We start from the raw sequence: 14,676 nt of genomic DNA on the forward strand, positions 1-14,676 counted from the left end.
ATTAGATACGTTACATATGGGTGCACTTACTTTTTGCACTTAGCATTGAATAATGAAGTTGTGACCCCTTTACCTTTCCTATTTAGGGCCTAAAGAATGCTTGTGCCAAATTTCATGTTTGTATGACATCAGGAAGTTACAGAATTAGTAGCGAGTCAGTACGCACGCAATGTACGCACATAATACGCAGTGAATGGAGTAAATGAAAGTACATTACATTGCGTATATGATGTGCGTAAAAAAGAACGCAGCATATTCTATTTCATCACGTATTACGATGGAGCCTATTGTTCTCCTTGGGTGTATATAAATACGCTCTACATACGTAATTACACATATTGCTAGGAAACAAAACAGAAGGCAGAAAAAAAAAGAAGAAACCAGGATGCCGTTGCACGGCGGTACAATTACGGTGATTGCAGCTCCACACACTGGTAAAACGCCGGGTTTTATTATGCTCTCGTGTGAATCTGTCCCTACAGATGTTTGTTGAGCGCGCCGTTGGTGACACTAGACGACCTGAAGCAATGCCTCACTGCTCCAGTGGAATCAACAGCGGAGGATATGTTGGGATGTGTCAGGACAAAACACGACTACCGACTTGACATCTGCCGTGTCACCAACAGCGCCCACATCCAACATCTGTACGTTACAAACCTGAAGACTTTTCATGTCTTCTGGCGGTAATGTGACAATTCATGTGTGAATAATATTATATTTCTAAATCCCGCTGCATATTGCATCGAAACGAATGAATGAAGTCTGGCTGATCTGTATTTTTGCTGCACTTTGAAAAATCACAAAGAAGAGATCTCTTACCAGAGAAAAGGATCCAAAATGGCAGGTTATTAGCAATTATTTAATAAATCTTTCATTGTGGAAGAGACACGGATAACAACACTGTAGTCACGGCCAGGGAAGTGTTAATGCTGACAGAATTCCCTTCTTGTTAGTGCAATACATGTACTTCCTGCAGAAGACTAAAGAGCAGCCAGGAAAGCTGCGCCCCCACTGTGATCTCGGAGCGGCCATGGCTGGGTTTAAGGTTCGCTCTGTTCTGGTGACCGGCTCAAACAGGGGAATAGGCTTGGAATTTATTCATCAGTTTCTGAAATCTCCAAATCCTCCCGAAAAGATATTTGCCACCTGCAGGGATCCAGAATCTCCTCAAAGCCAGGTAACCACTGAGCTCAGATACCCAGTAGAAGGATTTGTGGAGGAGCTGCTGGCCTCGTGATTACAGATGCATTGTAACTGTATGAAACAAAACCAGAAATACCGTAAATAGCTTTAACCCCTTAAGGACATGGCCGATTTTGGGCTTAAGGACGCTCTTTGGCAGATTTTCATCTCCATTTTGCAAAAGCCATAACTTTTTTATTTTTCCGTCGACGCGGCCGTTTAAGGGCTTGTTTTTTGCGTGGCGAAATGTAGTTTTTGCTGGTGCTATTTTGGGGTACAGAGACTCTATTGTAAAACTTGCATTATATTTTTATGATAATAGGGAGAGAAAACGCATCAATTCTGCCATACATTTTTTTTTGTGCAGCATAAATGATACAATACATTTTTTCTGCAGGCCGGTGCGATTACAACGATACCAAAATTCTAATATTCTTTGTAGGTTTTTCCACTTTTCTGCAATAAAAACCTTTTTTTTAGAAATCTTTTTTTTTTAATCGCTGCATTCAAAGTCCTGTGATTCTTTTTATTTTTCTATGTGCGGTGCTCTGTAAGGTCTTATCTTTTGCGAGATGAGCTGTAGTTTTTATTGGTACCACTTTGGGGTACATACAGCTTTTTTGATCACTTTTATTGTGTTCTTTGTGAGGCAAAATGCTAAAAATTAGCGTTTTTTTAAACGCTTTTTGTCATGAAGGATAAAAAGCATGTGCAACTTACTGTATACATCGTTACGGACACGATTATATCTGTGTTCTGCATCCCCCGCTCGGAGCGCTCAGCTGTATAACAGCCGGGCGCTCCGAGCACAGAACAGCTGGATGCAGAGAACAAGCGGGGACACCCCGCTTGTCTTCGACATCCTCCGCTCGGAGCGCTCGGCTGTATAATAGCTGTGAGCTCCGTGCAGAAAACAGCTGGATGCAGAAAACAAGCGGCCCCGCTTGTCTTCTGCATCCTCCCCTCGGAGTGCAAGGTGATCGCTCAACGTTTGAGTGATCACCTTGCGCTGTAAAAAGCACACAACGATTATCGCTCAAAAGATTTTTGAACAATAATCATTGTGTCTAAATGGGCCTTTACTGTTTCTGGGATCATTAATTGGTAATCTGTAGACATTCCTGAGCTTGTAGCTGGTAGTGTTTGATGATCATTAATCATTTACCTGAGCTTAGTTTAAGGCTCAATATAGAAGAGCAAATAAAAAACTCTATCACCTATTTAACTACTAAACAGACTGATCACACAGACTGATTATATTGATAATTTGCTAATGGCCCATTTAAACAGAATGGTTATTGCTCAAAATTCGTTCAAACTTTTTTGAGCGATAATTGTGCAGTGTAAGGCCGGCTTGAACACGACCAGGCATAAATTGCGGAATTCGTCATCATCTACCACAGGGATGATCCACGGTATTCCGCACCAATTTAAACCAATGGAGCATCTGCATATCTGCTCACACGAGTGGACAGCAACTGTAATTTTCTGCATGCTCCATTTTTGCACGGACGGCTTCCTCTGAAGTCAAGGGACGCCATTCGACCCACAGCCCTTCCGCAATTTAAATTGCAGAAAAGTCACAGATTTCGCATCATCACTAGGTGATGACACACGGGAAAGGCAGGAGTTTAAAAGGAAAAATGTGTACTGCGCATGACAGGTATGTGCGGACGCCAGCCGGGCACTGTCTGATTCTGCTGTGGGCAACCGACCTGTAAATGCAAAAAAGAAAACCGCTCACTATTCGTTCACAGGTTCTTATCACTGACTGCAATCAGCAAAAAAACTCGATCTAGCGCTGTTCTCTGCCAGTCTAAATGTTCTGCACGAGCGCTGACGACCTTAGCGGTGATATCGGCGCTCATGTAGTCGTTTACCTGACTGTCATCCCGTGTAAAAGGGACACAAGCAAAGTCCAGCTTTAATCTTATCCCCCAGGCTACACATTTATGTGGGCGAAGGTCAATCGCAGCTTTTCTTTACATTGTAAACCTCTATTTGCTCTGTTCATGTGCCAAAATATCTGAGTACGTGTGTCAGATAAGTTACACTATGAATTCTCTCACACCTAAGCCACAGGCAACATGAATCCAGGACAAATATGCACAGTGCCGCAAAGAAAGTCTTATTCTGAAATGCTGTGGCATTTCTGATTTACCACACTTTAAAGTTTGCCTGTTTAAGGACACTTTCATATTTGCGCCAGAGGTTCTGTCACGGGTCCAACTGGAAATACCGAAAGAAAAAGTACTGCATGCAGCGCTTCTTCTGTCCAAAAGCCGGACTGCTGGGTGGAAAGCATGTGGCCCCCATATCGTCAATGGGGTCTGCGTGGCACTGTTGGATTCTGTTCAGAGACGGAACCGTTCCACCGCGGGGGTTCCCCTTTCCTGCTCCAAATGGATGAGGAAAGGGGAATCCCCAGCGCAGGTGTGAAACCCCCCTAGCTCGGGGACAGAGCTCCTCACATGCAGCATATTGACTAACAGGTCTCTCTGTATATACAATCAGGGAGAGAGTTGTCGGTTAACATGCTGTAGATGGGGAGAGCCCAGCGCCGCCCACTCTTCGCCTCAGGAGCTCTTTTCTCAAAACAAACAGGCTAATTTCAAACTAGTTTATTCTGAAACTCTGCAGTTTCATAATAACATTTTACATGGGGCATTGTGCATATCTGCCCCGGGTTCATGTTGCACTTTATTCTGGCAGCATGAACCCAGTGACGGCTTCCTTTTAATCTGAGCAAATGAAAAATTTAAAAATTGTGTCATATGATGTTTGAGGGGTCTGGTGCAACTAAAGGTGATGTGCGGCTGATTGAGATGGTTTTTAAAAAGGGTGAGAAGGATTTAAAATAATAAAATAAAGTTATACTCCCCTTTCCAAACCCCTAGAGTGGATGAGGAGCAGTGGGGGGTTTGACCTATCCAAACTCAAGTCTTCGTTACTGGAAATACAGGTTTCCAAGATGGTTTGGTGTGGGCCATGATTTCTAAACATTAACCCCTTAACTAAACAGGACGTAGGGTTACATCATGGCAGCATAGCACTTAACGCCACAGGACGTAACCTTATGTCACATGGATGGCACGGGATCAGAAGTGAGCCCATGCCATCCAGGAGCTGGAGTCGTCTGTTACTGATAACCGGCCTCCTGCTGCAACAGCGGGGGTACATGAGGACAGCGATCCCCACTGTTAAGCCCCTATATGTCGCAATCTATGTAGATTGCGGCATGTAAAGGGTTCTGAGTGGAAGTCATGCAGAGGATGGGAGGATTGTGGGACTGTGGTGGATTTAGGGAATAGTGTCACATCCGCGATGCTGACAGTGGGGCACCGTGAAGCCTGGGGACGCCATTGTCATTTACTTTTCCTTTGCTTGGAAGGGAATAGCTTCTCGCACAAAAGTTCTGAGACCCGAGCACAAGGGGGTTAATCATTTTATAGTACATCAGACATGTGCCTATCCAAGTCATTACATATGTTGTCAGATAGCAAGCAATATTATCTATATATATAAAGACGAAAGCCCTCACTGACTGACTGACTGACTGACTCACTGACTCGCCAAAAGTTCTCCAACTTCCCGATATCGTAGAAACATGAAATTTGGCACACGCATAGATTATCTCCAAAATAGAAAAAGTAATTGGGTCCCAACTCGATTATTCAATTCTAGCGCAAAAGAATTGGCGTCGAAATTTTACATACGGAATCTAAATCTGTCACTTTCCAATGTCATAGAAACTTAAAATTTGGCCCGAGCATTGATTATGTCATAAATGGGAAACGCTAATGGGTCCCAACTTGATTATTCAATTCTATGTGCAAAAGAATTAGCGTCCAAATTTTACGTACGGAATATAATTCTCTCACTTCCCGGGGTTATAGAAACTCGAAATTTGGCAGGAGCATTGATTATGTCATAAATAGGAAAAGCTAATGGGTCCCAACTCGATTTTTTAATTCTATGCGCAAAAGAATTAGCGTCCAAATTTTACATGCGGAATCTAATTATCTCACTTTCCGGTGTCATAGAAACGGGAAATTTGGCACGAGCATTGATTATGTCATAAATAGGAAACGCTAATGGGTCCCAACTCCATTATTCAATTCTATGCGCAAAAGAATTAGCGTCCAAATTTTACGTACGGAATCTAATTTTCTCACTTCCCGATGTCATAGAAACAGGAAATTTGGCACGAGCATTGATTATGTCATAAATAGAAAAAGCTAATGGGTCCCAACTCGATTATTCAATTCTAGCGCAAAAGAATTGGCGTTGAAATTTTACGTGCGGAATGTAATTTTTTCACTTTCCGGTGTCATAGAAACGGGAGATTTGGCACGAGCATTGATTATGTCATAAATAGGAAAAGCTAATGGGTCCCAACTCCATTATTCAATTCTATGCGCAAAAGAATTAGCGTCCAAATTTTACGTACGGAATGTAATTTCTTCACTTTCCGGTGTCATAGAAACAGGAAATTTGGCACGAGCATTGATTATGTCATAAATAGGAAAAGCTAATGGGTCCTAACCCGATTATTCAATTCTAAGCGCAAAAGAATTGGCGTCGAAATTTTACGTACGGAATCTAATTTTCTCACTTTCCGGTGTCATAGAAACGGGAAATTTGGCAGGAGCATTGATTATGTCATAAATAGGAAAAGCTAATGGGTCCCAACTCCATTATTCAATTCTATGCGCAAAAGAATTAGCGTCAAAATTTTACGTACGGAATCTAATTTTCTCACTTGCCGATGTCATAGAAACAGGAAATTTGGCACGAGCATTGATTATGTCATAAATAGGAAACGCTAATGGGTCCAACCTCCATTATTCAATTCTATGCGCAAAAGAATTAGCGTCCAAATTTTACGTACATAATCTAAATCTCTCACTTCCCAATGTAATAGAAACATGAAATTTGGCACGGGCATTGATTATGTCATTAATAGGAAAAGTTATTGTGTCCCAACTCGATTATTCAATTCTATGCGCAAAAGAATTAGCGTCCAAAATTTTACGTACGGAATCTAATTTTCTCACTTTCCGGTGTCATAGAAACGTGAAATTTGGCACGAGCATTGATTATGTCATAAATAGGAAAAGTTCATAGGTCCCAACTCGATTATTCAATTCTAGCGCAAAAGAATTAGTGTCCAAATTTTACGTACGTAATCTAATTCTCTCACTTCCTGATGTCATTTTATATAAAGTAAACGTCACAGGGTTACCTCCACGTGGTGTTTCCTGGGTAACGCAGAGAATTATGCAAAATGGTGAGCATATGTTTTTCCAGTATCTCTAAAGTAAGCACGACTTCATAAGATTTTCCGTGTGAACACCAGATAAACACCAGTACCAAATTAACTCGGGCGAAGCCGGGTATATCAGCTAGTATTAACATAAAAAGGGATTTGGGTAGACAAGGTGACATCTACAAAAAATAGAAGTTAAGGCTGGTTTACACGGGCCGATGATCGCTCAAATGAAGGTTTGAGTGACAGCTTTGAGGATCATTTTGCATAAACTATTAAGTAGCTACTCAGCTACCTAAGAGCAATTTTGTATGCAATTTTCTGAATGCAGTTAATAGCCCTAGGCCTATTATCTGCATTCAGATCCTTTGTTCTCCTCGGGAAAACAATGCTATCAGCACTCCTTGTGGAGAACTGCTGATAAGAGTGAACAACGATTTTTAGGTTAGCCTGAATTTAACGATCAGCTAGCAGTACCCGAAAAGCGCACAATGGGTGCACATTTAGATGTACTGATTATTGCTAAAATGATAGCCGATTAGTGTGGGTTTTTTTGGGTTTTTTTTAAGCGATCATCGGCTGGTGTAAATGGGCCTTTAGTCAGTTTTGTGTTATATTGTTAACTAAAGCTATGCTTTCAAGAGGTATCATCCAGTTAAGCTTCATCCTGTTACCTGCTGTTTATCAGAACAGGTTGTAAAAACACTACAAATACATGAGGCTGATACCAGAAAAACAAAGCACTCACTCAAAATGGCGGTCTTGCAAAACTGAACACTTAGGGCCACTCTCACATACACCGTTTATTTAAACGCAGCGTTTTAACGGGTTTTCAAATGGCGTTTTCAAACGTGTTCTACAGCATTTTTAACGCACATCATCATTAGAATGGGTGATGAGGTGTGTTTTAAAAGCGCTGAAACGCATGAAAATAGAGCAGACCCTGTTCGAAAATCGAGACGTTTCTAACGCTCGTTTGAGAAGCCCCATTAAAGTTAAAGTTGGCTTGTGTTAGATATGACATGCGGTATTTGCATAATCACACAGAAGTTTGCAGGTTGTCTTGTCTGGACATTTAAAATCGTATGTAGATGTACTATTGGATAAAAAAATGACCTATATTGTTGTGCATTGCAGCTAACAATTATGTGATTTCTATTGTAGGAATTAAAGAATTTATCCACCAAGAACCCAAATGTCATAGTGATCCCGCTAGGTGAGTTGTTAACAGAGGAAGCTGGTATAATGTAGCTGAACACTATGGTATGTAAATAAAAATAGCAGCAGCTCACCACCAGATATTGGGCATTGCTAAGCTCACTATCCTCATGTCAAATGCAAATAAAGTCTTGGGGTGCATTAAAAGAGGTATAGGGGCGAAGGACGAGAACATTATCCTTCCATTATATAAGGCGCTTGTTAGGCCCCACATGGAATACTGTGTACAGTTCTGGTCACCGGTGCTCAGGAAAGATGTTACAGTACTGGAGGGGGTTCAAAGAAGGGCAACTAAATTAATAAATGGAATGGGAGGACTGAAATACCCAGAGAGGCTATCAAAATTGGGATTATTTACCCTGGAAAAAAGACTGCTAAGCGGTAATCAAATAATTATGTATAAATACATGAGGGGACAATACAAGGATCTCTCCCACAATCTGTTTATACCCAGGACTGCGACAGTAACGAGGGGGCATCTGCTACGCTTAGAAGAATGCAGGTTTCATCACCAACACAGAAAAGGGTTCTTTACTGTAAGAGCAGTGAGACTGTGGAACTCTCTGCCTGAGGAAGTGGTGATGGCAAAATCCATAGAGTTTAAAAGGGGACTTGATGTCTCTCTGGAGAGGAAGGATGTTATAGGTTATAAATCTTAGGTTAATTGTTAATCCGAGTATACAGGCAGGTAGGAACTATTAGGGTTGATCTAGGGATTAGTCTGATTGCCATTAGGGAGTCGGGAAGGAATTTTTTCCCCAAAAGGGCTAATTGGCTTCTGCTCTTGGGGTTTTTTGCCTTCCTCTGCATCAACAACACAGGAGAATAAACAGGCTGGACTAGAGGGACATTGTCTTCATTCGGCCTTACGAACTATGTTACTATGTATAATCTGAAGTGGGTGTGTGTGGGTTGATCAGGGAAATGCAGTGGATATAGTATATCTTGACTTTAGTAAAGCATTTGACAAAGTATATCATACCATACCTATTGAAAAAATGACCAAATATGCAATGCCTGCGAATGGACAGCATTTCCTAGACAGCCCTTCTAGGCCTGCGTATGATATGTGGAAAAACGGAGCATGCACAATATATTTCTCCTGTGTATTATGCGCAGTGTCCATTTGCAGTTCAAACGCAGATGTGAATGGAAGAATGAAAGTTCATAGACTTTCATTGCCTCCATTGACAGCGTGTTGTGCATGGGAAATACGCGTGTGTAATACGCGGTGACAATACGCCTGTGTGAATGAGCAGTTATGGACAAGGTGCTTTAGTTAGTGTACTATAATTGCCAGTTTAGTATGCATCAATGTCAGTTTGCTCTCTAAGTAGATCATTTGAGTACAACTAGAAGTAAACGTTTCTCAGTAATTACCGTATATTGATTTACTTACATCTTGCGTTTCTGATTCTTTACAGCTAGTTTGGCGCTAAACCTTATATTATTGATTTTAGTTAGGCCTCATGTCCACTTGCACGCTCGGATAGCACTGCTGAATCCCGCAGCGGAATCCGTGCATGCTCATGGCCATGGAGGGGAAAAATACATTTTTCTTACCTCTTCGGATGCTGCGGGGCTATCCTACATGCAGGCCGGATCTTCTTTCTTCTGGCTGGCGGATGTGCTTGGCATGCCGGCAGTGTGCCGTGCACAGCTGTTATTTTTTAATTTTAATCTCCTGCTCTCCTGCGGATCTGCGGCACAGCACAAAAACAGCTGTGGCTGTGCCTTGGATACGGACAGCAGAACACAGCTGGACCCGCAGAAAAATCTAGCATGCTGCGATTTCTTCCCGTCCGTGCATCCCTATGGGCAGCAAGACTCACAGATCTCCTGTGCGGGGGCCATGCGTGGATCTTATAAATAAAATACCTATGCCTCTTGCTGTAAGGGTCAAGGTGCTTAAGCTAGACCACTATAGTTGTCAGTCTATTATATATCAGGGGCAGCCTGCTTTTCTTAATATAGCATTGGAGCATTATTGGAAGTAAGGGTTGGAGACCACCATTATAGTTCTCAGTAATTACATCGATTTACTTGTCAGTCTTGGATACAGATATCCTGCGCTTGATGACCTATCCTCAAGGCTAAAGAAAAGCATCGAGTAGTAATTTTGAGTAATATTGTTTAAGAAATTTACTCAATATGTTGGCCTTAATGCCATCTTCAATTGTGAGCCTATAGAATTTTTGCAGGGGACACCATAGGGTAGATCCCTGCTCGTTAGTGGGTGACAGTATCTGAATAGCCTTTCTCCATGTCACTGCAGCTGTCAATAGTTCCAGTCTAAGTTTATATCATATAATGAAGCTATATTAGACAGCATAGATGTTAATGGAAGAGTAACATGCCCTTTTATTCGCATGAAGGTATGGGCCAGGGATTCTAATAGGAACTGGTGTTCCCTCCGCATATTGGTCATGCGTTGTTTGTCCTAGTCGTTTTTTTTTAGCCTCCTTAGGCCGCTCTCACACATGCATTCAGTTAAATGCTGCTTGAAACCACAACATTTTACCGCAATTTAGAGTGGCATTTTCTTAACGCATGACAAAGCGTTGGACAGCGCTTTTTAATGTACCTTATCATCTATAACAAAAAAACCCCATGAAAATGCTGAAAAATAGGCCAGACAACGAAGTCGTCGAGGCTCTACTAAAATCAATAGGAGCCTTGTATCCCCATAAGCGCAGCGCTTGGGACGCCGCAGTAAAAAGCAGCCGGTGTGAGAGCGGTTGTAGGTTTAATATATTTATTATAAAAGTTATATTTTAGGGTAATGGGTGAATCTGTTTAGTCTAAGGCCTGGGGCTGCGCTCAGAGTCATCAGAAAGAATCTCTAGATGGCGTCACATAGGCATAACTGCTTCTATTCAAGCTAAGCAGAAAGTAGATATTGTAAGATATATTTTTATTAATTGCTGCAAGTGGCAAAAATCAGAGAGGAATATAGTGATCAGATTCTCTCTTCATGCTTTGTAGCTGTAACGTTAAGCAATTCATTTTATTTTAGCAAAGTAAGATATTATAAACATGCTGCACATGTCTTAAATGTTCCATAGACACCACCGAACTTGCAAGTGTAAATGCCTCTGTAAAAGAAGTAGAAAAGCATCTGAAGGGAAAGCAACTCGATCTGCTGATCAACAATGCGGGGATTCAAACACCCGTCACCCTGGATTCACAGACATCTGAGGACATGTTACATGTCTACAACGTAAACGTGGTGGGCCCTATGCTCGTCACCCAGGTACGGTCTATAATGTCCGGATTTTATAAGCAGATTTATTTTAGATTTTATTTACCTAGGTATACATTTAAGATATTTTGTGTTGTTTTTCTTCCTTTTTCTTTTCAAAGCTGAACCTGCAACAAATTATTAATAGACATAGACATTTAATGATTGTTAGTTTAAAGGTAGTCTGTATGCAGAGAATCCACTATGTAAAATAGAACTTTTAATAATTAGTCTAAAATATCCGACATGAAATCCACTATGAAAACACAGAAACATGAAATAGAATCCGGTGTTCTATATGGTCACCAGATTTGTAATTTATAGACCCATAGATACAGTGTAATGTTAATACCGTATATCACTAACAGATACCATGGCTCACAAAAAGACCAACTATGATGTACAAATATATAGGTCGGCACGTGACCTATCAGGTACTTCTATAAATAGATGCCTCTCAAAGTTATAACCTTGGGGTGAGGAGTAATACGTAGTTATTTACCCAGGATGATACTCGAGCGAGTAGTGCTTTAGCGAGTATACTCGCTCATCCCTAATAACTATTGATTTGCCAATATGTAGCTCAGATATATACCAGCTTATTATGAGGCTGTTGATAAAGTCTTATCTACAACTTTTAGATCACTAGGTGATAAGTTCTCTAAAACTGTTACTAACTCCCTGTTGGTACTATCAACGTGTTTCTACAGCTATGATACTTTGATTATTCATCAGGATAGTTTCGCCTTACTTTCACACTAGCATGTAGCCGAGATGGAGGGCCAACATGCTTTCATACTGGCAAACCAACGCAAAACTAGCACGTAGTCAAGATGGAGGGCTAACATGCTTTCATACAGCCATAACGGCGCCAAACCTCTGGGTATAATGCCCCACTGTAAACTGACAGACCTAGTAGGCATTAACCATGTCTCCGTTTAAATAGGTTGGGCTCTGCTCACTCATGGTGGGGTGGGGGGATCGTTCTTAAGCACCAATGAGTGTGTAGCTGGGATACTTGCCAGCCCATATCCACACTCTTGCGATACTCAGCGTCATTACAGCTACAGCCATCAACGGTACTCTCGTGGTAGCTGTAAAGTCCCACACATGCACAGAGGGAAGGGAGAATCATTCAGCGACGACAACGCAAAGTCTCGCGATATCAACTGAAATCCTGCTGATGCCGCGCATGTGTATAGAACGTATGCTACCGTACCTACTCAGCTATGTCTCTCAGTAATAGCGGGGTAGGACGCATGCGTACAAAGGGCCGTTAGATTAATGCTCTGAATGATTTGGAAGAATTGTCAAGAGAAGGGAAAAGGCCTTTGGGAGAGGTTCTTTTTACCGATTTGAAAATCAAAAACACCAACTTACCACCAGCCTGTGACTGCCCACATATCGACATCTTCGAAATGCTCATTAATGTAGAATTATTAGCTCTCTCTCAAAAAAAGAGAAAGAGTTCCATCAACAAGAGTACCATCAACAAAAGAAGGCCCTACTTGCAATTGAAAATGATAAATGAATTATAATAAAACCCTCCGACAAAGGGGAAAATATAGTGATCATGGATGACACAATGTATAGAGAAATGTGCCTCATTACTTAGGGATGCATCCACTTATGGAAGGCTTGAAAAGGACCCGACCAATCAATACCTCAAAGAACCCCACATGCTACTGGTGGTAGCTAGAGACAATCACTTGATCAGCCTTAAAGAATTTGAAATCCTCTGTCCTAAATATCCACAAGTGGCAACTTTCTATGGAATTCCAAAAGTTCACAAGGGGTTATCACCAATCTGTCTCTGTGAATATATTGTCTGTACGCAGCATTATTTTTCCTGCCACAAAATCTGCTACGGAGGCGCCTTAAGGAATCTCCTTTTTGTCAATGTAACCATAGCCTTAAAGAAGCTTATGGCTCACAGTGAGTATGTATATGGCAAACTGTGTTATTACTAAAGCTATAGTCTTTCCATTTAGGCTTTCCATCCCTTGCTGAAAAGAGCAGAAGGCCTGGGAAACTCAGGTGTTGTCCATATCTCAGCGCTGCTCGGATCGCTTACCAAAGTCCCTGTTTTATTCTCGGCTTTTCCAGTTATTTCCTATCGCTGCAGTAAGGTAAGTTTCTCTAGAAACCCCACAGCTCAGTGCTATTCAGTGGACAGAAAATATTTGATTGTGGCTGTTGATAAAGTATTGTATTTGGACAGAGCCCAAGAGCTTCAAGCTCCTCTTCTGTATTGAGCACTGGAACCTAATAAATACTTGACATTACATCTTACAAAAACATTATATTCATTCTTTTTGATTACTTTGTGGTTACAACTTACATACCATGAAAAAGTATTGCTGACCATCTCATAATGTGTCTTATAGGCTGCTCTAAACATGCTGTCAAGATGCCAGGCAGAGGGATACAAGCAGGATGGCATCATATCAATAGCTATTCATCCTGGCTGGGTTCAGACAAACTTGGGAGGTGATCAGGTAAGAAAGCATTGAGGTGTGAAACTACAAAACAAATGCAGTTAAAGGTTTAGTTCATGTTCACACAGTGCACCTCATTCTGGTAGTATTTTGCATCCTTTTTTTAAAATTAAAATTAGGAGTGGATCTTAAGAAAAAATAGGACCACTATATTTATACTTCATTTTGGCCAAGAAGATAGATGCAAAATATTAACCAAATCTGCAATAAAGCTAATTTTACACAAGTGTAATACGGGTGCAAATTCTAGCTCAAACGATGGTGTCAGGACCTGAACTGAAAGAATGATAGATATCTAAATAATATGGGGGAGGCTTGAAATATAAGCCATAATTAACCTACATGAAAAAAACCCATCAATACTCACCTGGTCCGCGGCATGCCGGTACCTCGGGATAGTCTCCGGTGGCTCTGCAGCTAGCTGTAGTGTCCTCCACGCTGACATATCAGTTTCTTTCTAGTGACGGGGCTTTGAATACCCCGCCTCCAGCCAAGCGAGCACTGTGATTGGATCGATCGCCAGCCAATCACAGCCATTCAGGGATGTCATTCACTGAATGGCTGTGAATGATTGAGCGCCAGCTGTGATTGGCTGGCGTTCGATCAAATCACAGCGCTTACTTTGCAGGAGGTGGGGTATTCAAAGCTCCATCACAAGAAAGAAACTGATATGTCAGCGCGGAGGACACTACAGCTTGCCGCAGCACCGCCAGAAACCATCGGTATGCCGCGGTGGGGATGAAGGGAATCCCCACAGTGATGCAAGGCTGTATTGATGTAAAAACGCCTTGCATCCAGGGGATTTCAGAAGGATTGTGAGGGAGATATTAGGCTGTGAAAAAAATTGCTAGCAAAGCTGGAGCTTTACATTAACCTATAGATGAAAGTATATTTGTGCGTCTTATTTTCAGGCACCTCTAACAACAGAAGCCAGTGTCAGCAGCATGATGAAAATTATCTCAACTCTCAACAAAGACCAGAGTGGCACTTTTGTGGATTTGGAAGGAAAAATCCTTCCTTGGTGAACTCTGAAAATAAGACTTAACAGAAAATGATTTACTTACTGTGATACATTAGAAAAAGATTTTTTACAGAGATTACCCATATATTTTAGATGAATTATTCAGGGAACAATGACCCTTTTACATATTGGCTGTCAGGTAGTACTGGATGTCTGGAATAAAACCTACCTATGAGCAAGAGTGATGTTGTACTGAGCTTTTTTGGAGCGTAAGGAGAGTGGACAACTTTGTTTTTAACTCCTCTAT

The 14,676-nt window shown here is 41.4% G+C and overlaps 1 protein-coding gene across 1 annotated transcript; it reads left to right on the plus strand.

The window, feature by feature from the left end:
* The first annotated feature begins 966 nt into the window (after positions 1-966).
* LOC136581624 (C-signal-like) lies at positions 967-14,610 on the plus strand. The gene is made up of 6 exons (XM_066582228.1): positions 967-1,177; positions 7,616-7,667; positions 10,735-10,922; positions 12,902-13,039; positions 13,298-13,408; positions 14,320-14,610. The coding sequence occupies exons 1-6, from the start codon at positions 1,031-1,033 to the stop codon at positions 14,431-14,433; spliced, it is 750 nt and encodes a 249-aa protein (XP_066438325.1). The 5' UTR covers positions 967-1,030; the 3' UTR covers positions 14,434-14,610.
* The last annotated feature ends 66 nt before the right edge of the window (positions 14,611-14,676 follow it).

This window comes from Eleutherodactylus coqui, chromosome 11 (genome assembly GCF_035609145.1).
Source record: "Eleutherodactylus coqui strain aEleCoq1 chromosome 11, aEleCoq1.hap1, whole genome shotgun sequence".
In the NCBI taxonomy this organism is placed as follows: Eukaryota; Metazoa; Chordata; class Amphibia; order Anura; family Eleutherodactylidae; genus Eleutherodactylus; species Eleutherodactylus coqui.

Excerpts from the sequence above, each read along its gene's own strand:
- LOC136581624 (XM_066582228.1), top strand. The coding sequence starts at position 1,031 with ATGGCTGGGTTTAAGGTTCGCTCTGTTCTGGTGACCGGCTCAAACAGG. Across the intron at positions 13,040-13,297 it reads TTTCCTATCGCTGCAGTAAG|GCTGCTCTAAACATGCTGTC; the intron begins GTAAGTTTCTCT and ends TGTGTCTTATAG. Across the intron at positions 13,409-14,319 it reads CAAACTTGGGAGGTGATCAG|GCACCTCTAACAACAGAAGC; the intron begins GTAAGAAAGCAT and ends TCTTATTTTCAG.